The sequence below is a fragment of the Lethenteron reissneri genome, chromosome 21 (genome assembly GCF_015708825.2).
Source record: "Lethenteron reissneri isolate LAM-NWPU_2019-01 chromosome 21, ASM1570882v1, whole genome shotgun sequence".
NCBI lineage: Eukaryota > Metazoa > Chordata > Hyperoartia > Petromyzontiformes > Petromyzontidae > Lethenteron > Lethenteron reissneri.
In genome coordinates, this window is record NC_083799.1 from 16,241,660 (window position 1) to 16,260,519 (window position 18,860).

Sequence of the window (18,860 nt, forward strand, 5' to 3'; positions counted from 1 at the left end):
TCCCTCGTCGTCATCCCGTGGATTTTTCTCTGGGTCCTCCAGTTTTCCCCTCCTCATTTAGAAACAAGCGGCTTGTTATATTTTGCTGCTATAATAAATTTATACGTGAAAAGCCGTTTCATTGAAGCCATCCTTTTTGGCCAGGTCACTTCTGAAAAATAACTTTATAGCTCAGTGGACCCTACCTGGTAATATAAAAACAAACTTAGTTTTTGTTTAGAAGTCACGTCGACGGAAATTGGCGCCAAATTACCCCTTGCCAGGCGATTGGCTGGTGGTCGAGCCGGACTGATGATGTCATCCACATCAATGGCTGCCACGTCGCCCGTGACGCCGAAACGGCGTCGAATTCGCTTTTCTCGCTACGCATTTTTGTAGAGAACGAAAATCGTTGTCCGCTTACATTTACGAAATTTTATACGAGGCGCTTGAGATTATTATGACTCTATAAGTATTTAATTGCACTTTTCATGACTTAAGACACTTTGATTATTCACGTGGCGTTGGTGTTCATTAAAATGTAACATTGCATTCTAGATTTGAAGCTTTCGTGACTGCAAGGATTCATATTCTTAGGTTTTTTCGTACAACATATGCAAGATCCTCATCCACTAATCAGTAAACTTTAAACACAGAAACCAAATTATGATGCGTGACTAACTGCAGAATACAGTATATTCTTTCCTTGAATTAAAAAAAACGTGTTTGGGTGGCCATCAGAGTTGGCAGAGTCCCAGTCTAAATGTGATATTTAGAGCATTGGCTCAGGACTTCCAACGTGGCATAAACCTTGGCTTGGGTGTTGGGGGCACTTGAAATGGTTCCTGACTTACACTGATGACATCCTTGCTGCAGAGGCACCAGTTCTGATCCGAGAGGCACTGCGTGACCAAGAGGCTTTGGAATTCGAGAACCTCACTCTCAGCTGTCGACTTTCCAAGCCAAATGCTCCCTTGGCTTGGCAAATGGGATCCAGCATCCTGCGGTCTGGCGAGAAGTACAGTTTGGTCCAAGAGGGTGACGTTGCCAAGCTCACAATATACAACCTGCAGATGAGCGACGCGGGCGATTACGAATGCGACACTGGGGATGACAGAACCATCGCTACGATTACCGTGAAAGGTACTCGGATGATCCATTTCATTTATTTTCATCTCAAGGAAGTTGAATGTTCGTGGCATCACTAATCAATTCAAAGCTGCTTGTGACGATGACGAGCAAATTGATTCACTTTGAGATGGCCTCTGTGGTTTGCAGAAGCCCCAGTGCTGATTCGCGATGGTTTAAAGGACCAGGAGGTCAACGAATGTGAGAGCGCCATCCTCACGTGCCAGCTTTCCAAAACGCCAAAGGAATTGGTGTGGGAGAAGGACTGCACTGTCCTGCGACCCGGTGATAAGTATGAGATGGGGCAGGAAGGAAACGTGGCAATGCTCATTGTCCACGACGTACAGATGGAAGACGCGGGGGAGTACCGGTGTGACACGGGCGACGAGAACACATCCGCGTCCCTGACTGTCAAAGGTAATGAGTGGTCTTATTTCGACTCATTCCACTCGATTAATTGAATTTAATTGATGGAGATTTAGTAAATGTTGAAACATTTAATCATTATCAGGTATTCATATTCTTAGTTCTTTCGGTAAAGTCGCGTAGATAAAAAATAAAATAAAATAAACCCACGACGTTTCGATTGCAACAAAAGTGGTCTTCATCAGGCGGAGAGACAAAAAAAGAATATGAATTCCTGCAGTCACGAAAGTTTTAAGTCATTATCAGGTATTTTGGTTTTGTTGATATTTTCACAAATTGACGGTTTTGCTCCAAATATATTTCGGAACTTTTCTCGTCCTGGCAACATGTGTTCATCATTCATTCCAGAACTCCTGTAGAAATATACTTTTTTCTGTAACCTCTTATCTGTAAAATGAATTAAATTATTCTTAACCATTATATCCAACGCACAAAGGGACTGCGTAGTATTTATTTAACATCGGTTAAGATATTGTGTGTTCTCTTTGCAATCTTCACAGAAGCACCGGTGCTCATCAGTGAACCTCCGAGGGATGAAGAAGCCGAGGAGTTTGGCAGCGCTGAGCTCAGCTGTCGGCTTTCCAAACCGGCTCGCGAGGTCGCCTGGCGGAAGGGATCTGTGGTGCTGCAGCCCGGAGAGAAGTACGAGATGGAGTACGCGGGGGCTGTTGCGAAGCTGATTGTTCACGACCTGCAAGTTGAAGATGCTGGGAACTATGAATGTGACACGGGGGATGATTGTGCAAGTGCTACATTGAATGTGAAAGGTATTTGTTTTTTTTTATGTGTCAACAGTACAGTGGCGGCAGAGCGGCGGGACATTTGTTAGCTAACTGCGCTGCGAAGTCGGCGACTTGAGTTGGATTCCCAGGCAGAGTTATCAACGGCAGCAAAGTGATATCTGACCGTGGTTCCACCCTTCACCAGAATATAGTGTATGTTCAATATGTGGATGCTTATATCATAGACTATTGAATTGGTGCATCCTGGCCATTTTCACATATTAATTCTTGACAAAGTGAAGTGGTAAGTAAATATACATTACAGTGTTTAATGTGAGAATAAGAATGGGCACTTGATTCATATTGTGGCCCAGAACATGACGATTTATAGAAAGTCTCGAGTGGGGATAATAATTTCATGCAAGGTGATAACTGGCTTCTTTGATCCGTGATTGCATACGGGAGAGCATAATGCAGTTCCACGTCAAAACCCCTCCTGACCAATCCACTCCATCTTCCTCCTGTGGCCACAGAGAAGCCCGCGATGTTCACCAAGGGTCTGCAGGAGGTGAGCGTGGAGGAGAGGGGCGATGCCGTGCTGCTGTGCGAGCTGTCCAAAGAGGGCGCCCCCGTCAGCTGGCTGAAGGACGGCCGGGCCCTGGGCCCCGACGGGAGGCACGAGACGAGCCAGGAGGGACGCACGGCCCGGCTCGTCCTGCACCACCTGAGCCTGCACGACAGCGGCCGCTACTCGTGCGCCACCGGCCACGACGTCACCGCCGCCACGCTCACCGTCACCGGTGATTGTCCGTGTGTTTGTGTACAGCTCGTTGAGGGGGCTATTTAAACATACTTCACCTTGCTGGTCAGTGAGGTTGGCGATGGATTGGAATATAGGATCGAGATTGAAAACGATTAAAATCTCGATTGAAAATTCACGTCCTTCCCCCGCACCTCCAATTAGTACGGTTGGCTACATCCATTGCAAAATAAGTTCAACATACATAGAATGTGTGAGCATAATAGTACAATACAAGAATAAGTTAATTTAATTTAGTTTGGTGGCGCCCTACAGGCTAATCTATCACAATACAAAGGCCACTGCCCCAGCCCCTGTGGTTGGACCATCTCTAGCTCCACCCATCTCAGGCCTATATAAGACCTGGTCTCAGCAGCTTTTTCTCTCTCTCACCTGAAGACGATTGCTTGTGTTGCGATTGAAACGTCGTGATATTTTTATTATTATTTTTCTATCTACGTGGCCTTACCAAAAGACCCATAGAATATGAATTTAGTTCTCTTAGATTTGTTACACGGATGATCCCATTTAGTCAGCTGTCCGGCTATTTTACGCGGGAGACACGTGATGTGTGTGCACAGCAGCAGCTGAGAATGAGTACAGGGTCTCTCTCTCTCTGCTTATATGTCTGTCTATATGTCTGTCTATATGTCTGTCTATATGTCTGTCTATATGTCTGTCTATATGTCTCCGGTTCTGTGTTTTATCTCTCTCTCAAATGTAGCATTCTCTGGAAGAACGTAATCAACCAGGTATGGTGTTGACTGTTATGTTAGCCGACTCTCTGTGTTGTATTGCATTACATTTCTAAGTATACTAGGTTTGTTTTCTCTTTCATTTATACCTGATGATGATTGCTTGTGTTGCAATCGAAACTGTCGTATGCTATTATTTAATTCATTATTTTATCTTTATACGTGACTTTACCGAATGAACCAAAGAGTGAGTACAGGGGTCCTTAGCGAATATCGCACGACTGACAAACAAATTCATCTGGTTTCCCACCTCTGCATTGTCCGCGCAGAACTGGACATCTCGATGGTGAGAGGCCTCGAGGACTGCGAGGTGCAGGAGACTGAGAGGGCGACGTTCACCGTGGAGATCTCGCACCCCGACGTGCTGCGCGTCGAGTGGTGGCTCGGCGAGTCGCCGGTCCGGAACAACGAGCTCAACGAGCTGTTCGTCGATGGCAGAGAGCACACTCTCATTTTAAACAACCTCACTCTCCAGGATAGTGGCACCATCCGGTTCCAGGCTGGAAATGCCACCTCAACGGCAACGCTGACAGTGACGAGTACGGAGCACTTTCTGTCGTGCGCACGGGCACAAAAAAAACACCTCGTTTGTATTTCGTGTGTGATTAAGAAAATACGAACAACATCAAACCGCTAAGAAAAATACGAGTGGGCTCGGGCAGGGCACGGCGCTAGAAGGGATGATGACGGTCATGAATAGAATCGTTCCTTGCTTCTCGAATCGGTCCGGTCCCGGTATTTCTCATGTGTGGTACGGCCACTACATCAAAGAGAGATGAGGATGGCTTGGGGAGGTCTTAATCGAGCAGTGGATTGATCATGGCTGTGACGATAATGACAATGATGATGAGGATCATGATAATATGTTTGCGTTCTGCAGAGCTGCCGGTGCGGGTGGTGCGGCCGCTGCAGGACGTGGCGGTGGAGGAGGAGCAGGCGGTGAGCCTGGAGTGCGAGCTCTCGGAGGCGGCCGCCGACGTCGTGTGGAGGAAGGACGGCCGCGAGCTGGAGGCCGGGGGCCGCGTGGCCGCGAGAAGCGACGGGAACCTCGTGAGACTCGTCGTCCAGGCAGCCCGGCCGCAGGACAGCGGCGTGTACAGCTGTGAGGCCGGCGCGGCGAGCTCCTCCGCCACGGTGCACGTCAGAGGTGCGTGTCGTCGTTGTAAGAATCATTTTCACGTAGTAATTGTAATTTGCAGCCCTTTGTCAATCCACTGCTGTCTGAGGGCCTTCCCAGGCTGTGCGTCAGTCCTGGCAGTTGTTTGTCAGAACTTCTCACTCACCACTCACTGCTGTTAGCCATGGTAGAGAGGGAATCAGAGTGTCTGGTTCCTCACGCAGCGTAACCACCTTTGTCAAAATGAATTCCTGCAGTCACGAAAGCCTTAAGTCAATAATACATGTCTTTTATACCCATTAATAACATATTATGAACATCAAAATGGTCTCCTTTCATAAAAAAAAAATATAAAATATTATTACTATATTTAAATAACTTAAATAATATGAGGCTTAAGGGCCTATTATTTATTGCCTCTCTCGGCAGACCATTTTGAAAAACGAACTCCGAAATGTTTAAAATGTCTCTATACAACCAGTGAACGCTAAAGCGGAAGTCCAAGGATAAACATCTGAATGTTCACGGGGGAACTCGTGGCGACGTTTCCCTGCAGATCTGCCGGTGCAGGTGCTGGAGCCGCTGAGCGACGTGACCGCGACAGGAAGGCGGCGAGGCGTCTCTCCGCTGCTCCCTGTCCAAACCGGGCACCGAGGTCGCGTGGACGAAGGACGCGCGACCCGTGCTGGCTGGCGATAAGTACGACGTGGGCTCTGAGGGTCTCTCCGTGTGGCTCGCCGTCAGAGCGCTGTGTCTCGATGACGCGGGGTCGTACGCGTGCCACGTGGGAGACCTGCAGACCACAGCAATCCTCACCGTGCAAGGTTGGCCATCTCAGGCTCTGTGCCACCACGCTCTCTCTCTCGCTCTTTGTTTCGCCTTCACAGGAACCATATTGGTGGCTAGGAGATGTTAACTACCGTGCCTGGTATGCAGGAGGTTGTCGGTTTGATGCCGAGCCTGACGACTGCTGTATATTTGGAGTCTGCGTCTCTCTCTCTCCCCGTGGTTGTGTGGATTTTTCACCGGGTACTGCGGGTTTTCCCTCCGCATTAGAATCAACATGCGTTTAGATGATTTGGCTGCTATACATTTCAATGTGATAAGCCACTTCGTTGAGTTATCATTGATGGCCAGGTCGTTTCTAAAATAGAACTATATAGCTCAGTGGGCCTCAGCTGGTAAAATAAAAAATAGTTTAGTTTTACTTGGTTTCAAGCTCAACATCAACAAATTGTGCACAGCGATGAACAGCTCTCCAGTGCGTTTTTGGGTTGTGCCACGTGGTGTACGGCATGGAGCCCGACGTTTTGCACCACGTGCTGTACTGAACAATACGTGCTACAACCATAAAACAGTGGAGAGCTGTCCAACACAACTGCAACAATCCAAAAAGGTTACGAATTAAAACAATTGCTTGAAACGCGATGTGGATGACAAAATGAAACAACCTTGGAAGTTATTCTTAAGATGAGGCTCCTAAATAATTTGTGTTATATAATACTATGAAAGATGACCACTATGTGCCAAAAGCTTGTATTAGGTCTATCATATACAGTATATTATTGCATTTTGTTGTATTATAATGCCTTTCTTTAAAAAATAAAATGTTTTAATTGTAGGAAGGCTTCAGTGCATATCTTCATTGTATTATTTTCGTTTGGTTATTTAGCACGTGCATTATTTGAGGGAACGTAAATTAAATGTCACTGACGTTGAATTCCCCTTTTGACTCTTCACAGAGAAGCCCGCGGTGTTCACCAAGCGTCTGGAGGAGGTGAGCGTGGAGGAGAGGGGCGATGCCGTGCTGCTGTGCGAGCTGTCCAAAGAGGGCGCCCCCGTCAGCTGGCTGAAGGACGGCCGGGCCCTCGGCCCCGACGGGAGGCACGAGACGAGCCAGGAGGGACGCACGGCCCGGCTCGTCCTGCACGGCCTGAGCCTGCACGACAGCGGCCGCTACTCGTGCGCCACCGGCCACGACGTCACCGCCGCCACGCTCACCGTCACCGGTAACAAATCGACGCGTCCTCCGTTGGCGTGACAATCCGTGAGTGTGTTCGCCACTCTGAGGCGTAAAATATTCTTACTTAACCGCAGTAATTTGTAGGAGTCTGGTTGGCATAACCTTTTTGTTCAAAAGATTATTGTCGATAATAATTGACAATCCTTCGTAAAACTACGATTTGATGAAGGCCTTCTCACACCATGTCAGTTGTGAGATTTGTTTGGGCATTCTTCGTCACAGGGGTGAGTGTGGGTTGGTGAAGGAACCAGGAGCCGTTCGGATATCACTCACCACTGATATATTATCTGTGGACGGGAATTTACCACATGAGCCACTGTGCCAACCACCGCATCCCAAATATTATTATTACATTAAAAAATTAGTTAAATTGATACTATTATCATAAAATGACAATATTTGTCCTCAGGAGACAGGAGGATCTCCTTTCGTGTCGCTTCCTCATTGTCCGCGCAGAACTGGACATCTCGATCGTGAGAGGCCTCGAGGACTGCGAGGTGCAGGAGACGCAGAGGGCGACGTTCACCGTGGAGATCTCGCACCCCGACGTGCTGTGCGTCGAGTGGTGGCTCGGCGAGTCGCCTCTCCGGAACAACGAGCTCAACGAGATCTCCGTGAGCGGGAGCGAGCACACCCTGACCCTGCGCAACGTCACGCTGCAGGACGGAGGCGCGGTCAGATTCCAGGCCGGGGCCGCCACCTCCTGTGCCACGCTCAGAGTCAACAGTAAGAGTCGTTTTCTCGAGTATGGCACGAGTTGATGACGCCGCTCACACTTACTCTTCGTGTAATTGTGTGCACACAATTTTTGTATATTTCATATTTTGTTATACAGGGTGTTTAAAAAAGATGGACCCAATTCCAAAGCAGTACTGCTTTGAAATTAGGTCCATCTTTTTAAACACCCTGTATTTCCTATTTGGACCATTATTAATACCGTGTGACACATGCCAATATGTGGTATGACAGGTATTAATTTGTTAAAGGTAGTTATTTATCTAGGAAGTAATCGCGGAGAGTCTTCATTGCTTCATTGCCTCCTGTAGGCACCTCGCTTCTCAGTGAGTGTCACCCCAACTCCAAGTTGCTTCGTTAAATTCTATCATCGCCACTCCTGCCGGAAACGAGCTAATCTCCATGGCAACGTTGCGTGTTTGCGGTGGCCCCCTCGCAGAGCTGCCGGTGCGGGTGGTGCGGCCGCTGCAGGACGTGGCGGTGGAGGAGGAGCAGGCGGTGAGCCTGGAGTGCGAGCTCTCGGAGGCGGCCGCCGACGTCGTGTGGAGGAAGGACGGCCGCGAGCTGGAGGCCGGGGGCCGCGTGGCCGCGGGGCGCGACGGGAACCTCGTGAGACTCGTCGTCCAGGCAGCCCGGCCGCAGGACAGCGGCGTGTACAGCTGTGAGGCCGGCGCGGCGAGCTCCTCCGCCACAGTGCACGTCAGAGGTGCGTGTCGTTGTTGTAAGAATCATTTGTATTAAGTAATTATAACAATCATTTTATGAAGCAACAATAATTTGCATCCGGGTGCCTCCCCACGCTGCACCAGCTCTGGCGGGTGTTTGACCACACTTCACACTGGGCAGCAGAAAGGATGTCGATGATTGGCATTTCACAATTGGTAGCTCTAAGGCAGAGAGACGGAACTGTAACTCGTGATAGATATACAATCATAAACATAGTGGAGGCATCGCCTGCAGATCTCTACAAACCAAAACAATAACACGAGCAAATACATCGATTCAGTTTTCCGATGCAATGTCCTATTCAACTCCAACTCGGTGTAGCGAGCAAAGTGCAACGCGGCCATTGTGTCCTCCAGAGCTGCCGCTGCAAATTCTGGAGCCGTTGGTAGACCAGGAGGCCACGGAGGGTGAGTCGGCTCGGCTCAGCTGCCGGCTGTCCAAGCCGCACGCGAGCGTCGCCTGGAGCAGGGGCTCCCAGCCCCTCCACGACGGCGACAAGTTCGAGCCCCGTGTGGACGGTCACACGGCCGTCCTCGTCATCAGAGACGTGGGGCCCGACGACGCGGGGACGTACACGTGCTGGGCCGGGGAGCAGGAGAGCGCCGCGCGGCTCTCCGTCCTGGGTGCGTCACGGGCCCCCCCCCCCCCCCCCCCCCCCGCGCTCACGGGGACGTGGACCTGAAACCACGGGGACCCGAGTTGGAGTCCTTGGGCGGTACAGGCTGTACCATAAAGCAACTGCACATTGGCAATGCTTGAAAGTGACAAAGATCGTAAACTTTAAAATAAATATACGTCCATCTTTAAAGTTTTAAAAAGTTCCACAACATAGCTTGTAGAACATCTGGAGGAATTGAAAATTATCATCTTGCCTCAACCAAGTGCCCATATGTAAATGCCAGTGTTTTTTTCTTCCGCCACAGAGAAGCCCGCGGTGTTCACCAAGGGTCTGGAGGAGGTGAGCGTGGAGGAGAGGGGCGATGCCGTGCTGCTGTGCGAGCTGTCCAAAGAGGGCGCCCCCGTCAGCTGGCTGAAGGACGGCCGGGCCCTGGGCCCCGAAGGGAGGCACGAGACGAGCCAGGAGGGACGCACGGCCCGGCTCGTCCTGCACCGGCCTGAGCCTGCACGACAGCGGCCGCTACTCGTGCGCCACCGGCCACGACGTCACCACCGCCACGCTCACCGTCACCGGTGATTGTCCGTGTGTTTGTGTACAGCTCGTTGAGGGGGCTATTCGACCATACTTCACCTTACTGGCCAGTGAGGGTGGCGACGGCTGGGAATATAGGATCTAGATTGAAAACGATTAAATCTCGATTGAAAATTCATTTCTTTAGAAAAGCTTTTCGTGGTTAATTTATTGTCCTTCCCCCGCACCTCCAATTAGTACGGTTATCTACATCCAGCGCTAAATAAGTTCAACAAAATAGAATATTTGAGCATAATAGTACAACACAAGAATAAGGTAATTTAATTTAGTTTACTCAGATTTGTTACACGGACAGCGGCCGCTGCTCGTGCGGCACCGGCCACGATCACCGTCACCGGTAACAAATCGACGCTTGCAGCTGTCACTCGTTTAAAGAAGAAGTACTGAACGATTGATTAACGGGCACAAACAATATTCTGGTTATCTGAACAAATTGGTGGAAAGCTGCAGACAAGAAGATTGGGAATAGGGTACAAGAGTGAGTACGGGCGGTGTGTGGGATGAGTGTAGACAGCTTCACAGACTTATCTAACGTATTTGAGACTAATAATAACTAGTGGGGCGTGGTGTGGTTGATCTGAGGGCTACCCTACCACATTGCCACGAAGGTGGCATACACATGCAGCGTGAAGACTCAACGTGCGCTCTTGTCTCTTCCAGAGCTGCCACTGAGGGTCCTGACTCCACTCGTGGATGTGGAGGTGATGTCAGGTACGGCGCACGATGCGATCGACGTACATCCCGCACGTGACAAAGGCCACATCAGTCGGATGCGCGAACCGCTCCCGTCACGTGACCCCGCGCCGTGTTCGCTCCGGAATGCCGTCGCAGGCGAGGCGGCGACGTTCTCCTGCGAGCTGTCGCGCGGCGCCGCGACGGACGCTCGCTGGTGGCTCGGGGACACGAGGCTGCTGGACAACGAGCTGAACGCGCTGGGCATGCAGGACGAGCGCACGCACACGCTCACGCTGCGTCGGCTCACGCCGGACGACAGTGCCTGCGTCACCTTCTGTGCCGGCGACGTCTCGTCCAGCGCGACGCTCACCGTGACGCGTAAGCGAGCCGCGGGCGTTCGCCGTCGCGGGCGATCGCGTTCGTGAATGGCGTGGTCCCTGCAACGGTTGTAAATACTGATGTTTAGAAAAGTTACATTTTTGTCAAATATCTTTATTTATCCAGACAAGCCAATTAATGAATGCTTATACAAGTGGGAGGAAACTGGAGCTCCCGGAGAAAGCCTACGCGCGTTGTGGTAGTTTGCAAAAATGTTTTGATCATTTTCAGTGGTTTTTATCGGCTGCACCATTGACTTATATTTACAGTGGCTGCTGCTTTTAGTTCCGTTACGGTGGTGAACGCCCCCCCCCTAATCCCGGCGCGGCCTTCCCGCAGGGCGCCCCGTGACGGTGACCTCGCCCCTGGCGGACACGGCCGTGGAGGAGGGCGAGCCGCTGCGTCTGTCGTGCGCGCTGTCGGAGCCGGCTCCCGTCACGTGGAGCAAGGACAGCGGAGAGCTCGGGGCGAGCGATCGGATCCGCCTGGCTCTCGAGGGCAGCTCGGCCGTCCTGGAGATCCAGCGGGCGGCGCTGGGAGACTCGGGCGTGTACACCTGCGCCACGCTCGACGACAGCTCGTCCGCACGGCTGACCGTCTCAGGTACCGCGGGTGGAAGGGCAGGCGGGCATTTAATCTCTCTCTGTTGTGCGGAGCTTTCCTATCTTATCCTGCGTGTGGGTTTCCTTTGGGTCATCATTCATTGGATTGGCAACATCAGTTTAAATGTGATGACATAGAGGCACAGACCTTCAGAGTGACTTTGTAGGGATAGTGCAATTGACCGTGATCAGGAAGCCGTGAGTGCAGGAAAATCCTCGTAAAAAATAACTCATCAAACATCCCAATCCAGGGCCTTCTTGAAAGAGAGCCTTGAGACTCAATGAGGCTTTCTTGGGTATACAAAAGGGCATTATTAAAATTTAATTTTAAGATTTTTTTCTGTTAAACCCAGCGAGATGTGAACTACCTCGCCTGGTATGCAGGAATTCGTGGGTTTGATACCGAATCTGACGGCTGTATATTTCCACGTGGTCACGTGGATTTTTCTCTGGAAATGCTCTCCATTTCCACACGATGAGCCACTTCTTTGAGCTATCATTTGTGACCGGGTCGCTTCTGAAAAAGAGCTACACAGCTCAGCGGGGCCTGACCTGCTAAAATAAAAAACTTTATTTTTTTATTTTTGGTCCCCTCGTTCCACCGCACCACAGAGAAGGTGGCGGTGTTCATTGCGCCGCTGGAGGACGTGCGGGCAGAGGAGCGCTCGCGCGTCGTGCTGTCCTGCGAGCTGTCGCGTCCCGACGTCGAAGTCGTCTGGCTCAGAGACGACGTGGAGCTGGAGGCGTCGCCGCGGGCCTCGGCGAGCCGCGACGGCGCCCGCGCCGCCCTCGTAATCACCGCCGTACGGACGGACGACGCCGGGGAGTACTCGTGCCGCACGCGCCACGACCGCACGGCCGCCGTGCTCGTCGTCACAGGTACGCCCGCCGACTGGGGGGCTACGTGGCGACCTCCCTCACAGCTCGATTCGTCGCCACGGACCAACTCATTGATTCGTCGATTCAAGTCGATTTTTACGTTCACGATACAACGATGCATTATATAGCAGTTAATATTTTGCCAATGTTACATTTAGGCTCAGGAAGAGAACATAACTGTACGATTTGAATCGCGACCCCCTAAACATGACAATGCGTTGAATCTCTAGGGGGATGATTTGTTACAACGCAAGTAGGAGTTCATTGCAATCGTCGAATCGACGCACCGTTACGCCCCTAACAAGCTGCCCGACACAACGTGACACGCGTCGCCTCTCCTCCACCTCCTCCCGCACGCAGAGTTCGCCGTCGAGATCACGCGCCCCCCCGCGGACGTGGAGGCGTGGGAGGGCGAAGCGGCGCGCTTCTCGTGCGAGCTGTCGCGCGCCGACGTGGAGGACGCCGGCTGGTGGCTCGGGGAGCAGCCGCTCGGCAGCAACGAGATCAACGAGGTGGCGGCGAGCGGCGCGACGCACGCCCTGCTGCTGCGCAACCTCGCGCCCCACGACAGCGGCCTCGTCACCTTTCGCGCCGCGCGGGCCCAAGCAGTGGCCCGCCTCGTCGTGAAGCGTGAGCACCGGCGCCAGTTGCATAAACTTCGTCGCGTGAAATCTTCGGTTCGCAAGTCAACTAAAGATCTTTTTATTTTTTTTGCAATAAGTTACGTGAACCTATTACATATAACGTATACAAATGAAAAGCATAGATTCCTAGACAATTTGACACATGTGTTGTGAGCTTAACGATCGATATTAACTCCATGCCTGGTGGGATCTCAAATGAAATCCATACACCTTCCCCGGGCAACTGGTCTTGCCACAGCTCACCACCGATGCGTTACTGTTTACCCTTTGCTCGAGAGCTGCTTCTTGGGGCACGCACAAGAAATTGTTTTACGTGCATTAATGTATGTTGAACTTCTTTCGCACCGTACGTTGCCAACCGTGCCAATCGGAGGCACGTCCTAAGGGACCGCATCGGTAGCGCTTTATTTATTTATTTGAAGTGCCGACCAAAATCACCTGAGCGCCACGGGCTCCGCCAGATAACCGATCGCCGTTTGCCGCGCCCAGGACTGCCGCTGCGCGTGGCCACGCCGCTGTCCGCGGTGGTGGTGGAGGAGCGCTCGACGGCCAGCCTGGTGTGCGAGCTGTCGCGGCCCGCCGAGCCGGCCGACCGCCTCGCGTGGACCAAGGACGGCGTGGCGCTGGAGGCCGGCGGGAGGATCGCCGTGGAGCACGACGGGGCCCGCGTCCGCCTCACGGTGCGCGACGTCACGCTGGATGACGGCGGCGTCTACGCGTGCCACGCCGGCGTGGACGCCGGCACGTCCACTGTCCTCGGGGTGACGGGTACGTGAGGGACGGCGCGTTGCGGGGCGGGGAATCCACGGCCTGCGGAACAGAGGTGGCCCTCAGCTTCATCTCATTTGGCCTGTGGCCACATAAGGCTCACCGCTTCGAAACGGCCCACAAATGATAATTACCCCTCACTGCAAGCATCTTGGCCGCACTAATCGGGTACTGGAGGGCACTGTTTTTCGACCTGACAGCATCACCGTGTTTCTAACATTGGCGCCGCTCTGTCACTTCGGTCCCTGCAAGTGTCCCCTTGTGCCCAGTCGAGCATAACCTGATACTTCACAAGCTACAACGCCCTGACATGCGTTCCAGGAGAGTTACATTCTCATGACACACAACGTCATGAGCAAACCAAACTGCATCATCGTTGTGGAGAAATAATTTGACGAACGATAAACCTGCCAAACTTCTCGTGTGCAGCCTGGCACACGGAGATGGTGCGGCCGCTCGCGGACCAGGCGGTGGCGCGGGGCGGTGAGGCGCGCTTCACCGTCGAGCTGAGCCAGGCGGTACCGCCCTCGGACGTCCACTGGTACCTGAACGGCGAGGAGATCGCCACCGCCGTGGCGGGAGGAGCGGGCGAGGGCACGGCCGAGTGGGAGACGGAGCAGGAAGGCGCCACCTGCTCGCTCGTCCTGCGCCGCGCCCACCGGCGGCACGGCGGAGACGTGGAGTGCGTCGTCCGCGACGTCGCCTGCGCCGCTCGGCTCGCCGTGCACGGTACGGACCGCCGACGCGCGGCCGAGATTCCACGCTCGAGATATCCCGCCGCCTCCGGTAACCGATTTGCGCCGCGTCCGATTCTCCTCCTGCCGGTGCTGACGGGGGATCCTCCCTCCCCCCCCGTGCCTCCGTGCGTGCGATCAGAGGAAGAGGGGCGCGGCGACCACGGGCGGCCCGGGGGGCCCCCGGAGTCGGACGGGGAGGCCCGGCCGCGGCAGCCGTGGGATGCGGCGAGCCGGAGGCGGCGCATGAGCTGCGAGCCCACGCTCGGCTCCATCCACGAGGAGGCCGAGGAGGCCGAGGGCGCCGAGGCGGAGGCGTCCACACTGGACCGAGCGGCCACCAAGATCCAGGTCCTCCCTCACGCTGGCGCGAGATTCTGGCTGCGCGTTTCATGCTGTCCGGGTGGACGCCATTTTTGTACCTCTGAGTAGTCACCCCGCCCCTCCTCCTCCTCGTGTCTTTCCCTCACTCGTGGTTCCGTTTGGCCTCCTCCAGGCTGCCTTTCGCGGATTCAAGACGCGCAAGGAGCTGGAGCGGGAAGCACACCCTCCGCTGCAGCCCACTCAGAGCAGCCTACGCAGCTTCCTCATCCGGCAGTCGGCGGAGGAGGAATCGTTTGACGGAGATGAGGTGCAGGGTGCAGGCTTTGACGATGTAGATCGTGGTTACAACACGTGGGGAACGCGACCTTCTGGTCATGATGCCTGGGTTTCATTGTCGTCATCATGATACGTATCCCTCGGTAAGGTTTCTGTAAATTAGAGGCATCCAGATATCGAACCCATTAATTTACGTTATGTGATTGGAGATGCATTCCTATGGAAAAAAGATATAATTCGGCTCCAAGACATAATCATTAAATCAGACTTAAGAATGCACATGTAATGGTAAATCGTAATTTTATGATAAAACATGAATATTCAAAGTCAGTCGCAAGAAAATATATACTGTACATTACTTAGCGAGAAACTGTGGTCAAATGTGCACGAGGACACGTCCCTGTGTCCTCCGTTAGGGGTGGGTCTCAGGCTTCACTTCTGCTCTGTGCCACGGTGATCAGGAAAGGCCCGGCATGACTTTTCAAGAACAACAAACACCGCAACCCATGAACACAAATCGTGTCGTTCGTGAGGCAAGGCCCTCGAGCTCTGGCGTCATCGCCGACCTCGTCACCTCATGGCGGCTTCTCTTGACCCCCCGTTCCTCGTCAGGCGACCGCCGCAGCCCCCGAGCCTCAGCGAGGAGGTCCGGCGCAGCGGCCGGCGCCGGCGGAGCAGACGTTCTGGGAGGACAGCGACCACATCTACATCTCGTTCTGTGACGCGGCCGAAGCGCAGTCGGCGGCCGACAGCTTCCGCCGGCTCTTCGCGCTGCAGGTGCGAGGGTCGCGAGGGTCACGAGGGTCGCAGGGGTCACGAAGGTCGCGGGGGTCACAAAGGTCGCGAAGGTCGCGAGGGTCGCGGGGGTTGTGGGGGTCGTGGGGGTCACAAGGGCGATTATATTATTTTCAATTATCGATTTCGATTTTCAGCAATTATAATCGCTGAAACAGAACCGCTGCAGATGCACTTCTGCGGCAATTTGGAACGCTCTTCCTTCCGATATTAGGAAGCCACTCGAAGCTATGCACTTTTAAATTATCGAGATTGAAAACGAATTTCTTCAGCTTTTGCGCATAGTTTGTTGTCCTTCCCCCCGCACCTCCGATCAGCACGGTTGGCTGCGTACGGCGCTAAAGAAATTCAGCGTACGTACGTTCCGGCTGTATCCACCGCCGCCCTGCGCCGTGAGTGCCCGGAGAGGGAAGTGCGACGACCCCGGCTCGGGTTTGCGTCTCCGCAGGGGCAGCCGGTGGAGGTTCTGCTGCTGGAGGACGCCGCGGAGAGCGGACGAGCGGCCGTCGTGCGCGTCAAGAAGCTCCACGCGGCGGCGGCGGCGCCGCTTGCGGAGGAGGAGTCGGGCCGGAGCGGTGAGGCCACTTCCCCTCCCGCCACGCGGTTTTCTCGCAACGCCGCGACGCTCGCGCTCTCCGTGCCTTCGCGCCGGTTTGGTTGTCTCTGGCTCTGCTGACGTACGCGGGCGCCGTGTAGTACCTATTATAAGCATTCAGGATTTTTCTCCCAGACTTTTACTCGTATGTGTAATCCGCTCCCCGTCCCGTGCCCTTGCCGCAGCGCCGCGGTTCGTGCAGCACCTGCTGGGGCTCACGGTGGAGGAGGGGTACCCGGCGTCCTTCGACTGCGTGGTGACGGGCTCGCCCGCGCCCTCCGTCGCCTGGTACAAGGGAAATCTGCAACTTCGAGAGGACGACCGCCACATGATCAACGATGGCGACGATGGCAGCCAGCAGCTGGTGCTCACCACGACCGGCGCCGGGGACGCCGGCGTTTACCGCTGCGTGGCGGAGAATGAGGCCGGCGTGGCGTCGAGCCACGCCGAGCTCCTCGTCGTCGACGGTGAGACGGCACGGGCCGAGGAGAGCAGGGGGCGGCCGCTGCTTCCGTCACGCGACGGCGCCCGTTTCAATGTCAGGAAAGGGTCGTGCGATTTGTGCATTCCAAGTATGTTTATTTTTTTATGTATAAATGATGTGTTACCGTTGGCGGTCAATGTTAGATACGAGAACGTGACTGTTGTTGCGTATTTTTAGGAACGAGGTTAGTTTCGTGAGTTATTTAACTCATTCAAGAATTATGGGGTGGATATTAATCCCGAGCCAGAGTTTACAGGAAGTTCACCGTCATGCTGCCAAAACAGAATCTAACTTCAGAGGGGACTTGTCTTCCTCATCCCGGAGGTGAACCCCCGAATGGGATGTGAGTCCTTTTCACATGCATGAAATTACAGCCGCACCGAGCTCCGTGTACGCCTCGATCTGCTAACGATCTTTCACTCGCCATATATTGTTTACAACCCGTGCTCTACACTATTGAGAAAGGATAACGCACTGAGAGTAACTATCGCGGTGCCCGTGGCACGGTGGACTTGACGTCAACCGTCCGTGCGCTTGCTGCGTTTGTGCACGAAACTAAAATAACAGAGTTAAATTTGTCATCTATGTGACTCGTGAGGATTGGATGTCAGCCTGCACCCGTGGGGCTCCACACGCACCACGTCCAGAGCTCATTCCGCGAACCCGTAGCCCACGAGCGATGCTACCCTGCGCCTGCGTGTGCACGTTTGTGTTGGTCTGCATCGCGTCTAGCTTTACAGTATTTATATTAATAATCCTTGCTTTTATCGTCACAGTGTTGAGCCCCGACTGCGACACGCGGAAAGCAGCTGTTCCCAGGTGAGAGCCACACCCCGCACATAGACGCCGCATTCATCCGCGCACGGCCGGGATCGCCGAAGCGAGCGCGCGGTGCCACACCTCTGATGTCCACGCACGCGGCGCTCGTGAACTCAGGGCCCAGGCTGAGGATGCGGTGGAGACGCCGGCCCCGGAGGAGCCCCCCGAGTTCACGCACGAGCTGCACGACCTCCAAGTGGCGGCCGGGGCAGAGAGCACGCTGCTGTCCGTTGGGGTCAAAGGTGACTCCACACGATCTACAAGGCGATACCATGCAATTCTAATTCGTAGAGAGGCTGTATGTGATCGCAAGTCTCTGTGCAAGGAGAGAGACAAGTGCATTGTGAGACCGTGGGAAAGCAGAGAGATTTATTTTTCGATTTAAAGCTTTCGTGACTGCAGGGATTCATCTTCTTGGTTCTTTCGGTAAAGTCACGTAGAAGGGAAGTAATAAAATAATAAAAATAAAACATAATCAAATAAAATAATTCTCACGACGTTTCGGCTACAACGCAAGCAGCCGTTTTCAGCTGAAGACGGCTGCTTGCGTTGTAGCCGAAACGTGACTTTACCGAAAGAACCAAGAAGAAGATTTATTTTTAGCGCGAAGAGGAGGAGGGAGAGGAGGGATCCAGGGAAGAGGACTTGTGAACTGAATTCGTAAAAAAAAGAAACATTCAGTGATAGCCGGAGGGTCTTATGTCTGGACTCAAACAAATGGATGGACTTTTTTTTATCAGACAATGTATTACTAAATATTACCTTTTATGTAATTCCGTCTGACAGTTGCCGGCCATTAAATGAATTTATATTTCTATCCAAAGTGCATTTTATTGTATTCCTTTGCTGTGAAACTCAGGATGCGTGTGCCTGTGGAGGAAGTGTTTGTGATGAGAGCGCTTTCGCCTACAATACAAAGGCCTGAATGCAGCACGCCGATGAGAGATGAACCGGTCAAACGTCCCAGTGAAGCACCCTCCTTAAAAAGGAAGCTTAGTGAGACATCTTAGAAGAGTCACTCAAAGTATGCCTCGTATTTTAGAGGCATAATTAATTTACCGTTATTTGCCCGTTAAAAATCATCGTCCTGATTGTCATGGGTTGAGATGTGATTTGAAGTCCTCTGAGCGCTCTATATCAACAAATCATTATTGTCAGCCATAATCGATCCACAGCTGGATGTAGGCCTCCACAAGCTATCACCATCACTCACAATCCTGCAGGATATTTAAGAGCAGACTGCCATCTGTGGAGCTCCCACATGCCG

The 18,860-nt window shown here is 53.0% G+C and overlaps 1 protein-coding gene across 1 annotated transcript in view; it reads left to right on the forward strand.

Moving 5' to 3' along the window:
- Positions 1–18,860, forward strand: part of LOC133344948 (obscurin-like) — a 43,070-nt gene that overhangs the window by 6,158 nt on the left and 18,052 nt on the right. The window contains exons 5-30 of the mRNA XM_061555277.1: positions 856–1,122; positions 1,258–1,524; positions 2,034–2,300; positions 2,789–3,055; positions 4,079–4,348; positions 4,690–4,956; positions 5,520–5,750; positions 6,669–6,935; positions 7,406–7,675; positions 8,124–8,390; positions 8,767–9,033; positions 9,334–9,601; positions 10,281–10,354; positions 10,452–10,673; positions 11,013–11,276; positions 11,888–12,154; positions 12,515–12,784; positions 13,288–13,566; positions 13,996–14,295; positions 14,443–14,651; positions 14,797–14,931; positions 15,513–15,677; positions 16,144–16,270; positions 16,476–16,757; positions 17,551–17,593; positions 17,711–17,835. Of these exons, the coding sequence (XP_061411261.1) occupies positions 856–1,122; positions 1,258–1,524; positions 2,034–2,300; positions 2,789–3,055; positions 4,079–4,348; positions 4,690–4,956; positions 5,520–5,750; positions 6,669–6,935; positions 7,406–7,675; positions 8,124–8,390; positions 8,767–9,033; positions 9,334–9,601; positions 10,281–10,354; positions 10,452–10,673; positions 11,013–11,276; positions 11,888–12,154; positions 12,515–12,784; positions 13,288–13,566; positions 13,996–14,295; positions 14,443–14,651; positions 14,797–14,931; positions 15,513–15,677; positions 16,144–16,270; positions 16,476–16,757; positions 17,551–17,593; positions 17,711–17,835 (5,937 nt within the window). The remainder of the gene's footprint in view (positions 1–855; positions 1,123–1,257; positions 1,525–2,033; positions 2,301–2,788; positions 3,056–4,078; positions 4,349–4,689; positions 4,957–5,519; positions 5,751–6,668; positions 6,936–7,405; positions 7,676–8,123; positions 8,391–8,766; positions 9,034–9,333; positions 9,602–10,280; positions 10,355–10,451; positions 10,674–11,012; positions 11,277–11,887; positions 12,155–12,514; positions 12,785–13,287; positions 13,567–13,995; positions 14,296–14,442; positions 14,652–14,796; positions 14,932–15,512; positions 15,678–16,143; positions 16,271–16,475; positions 16,758–17,550; positions 17,594–17,710; positions 17,836–18,860) is intronic.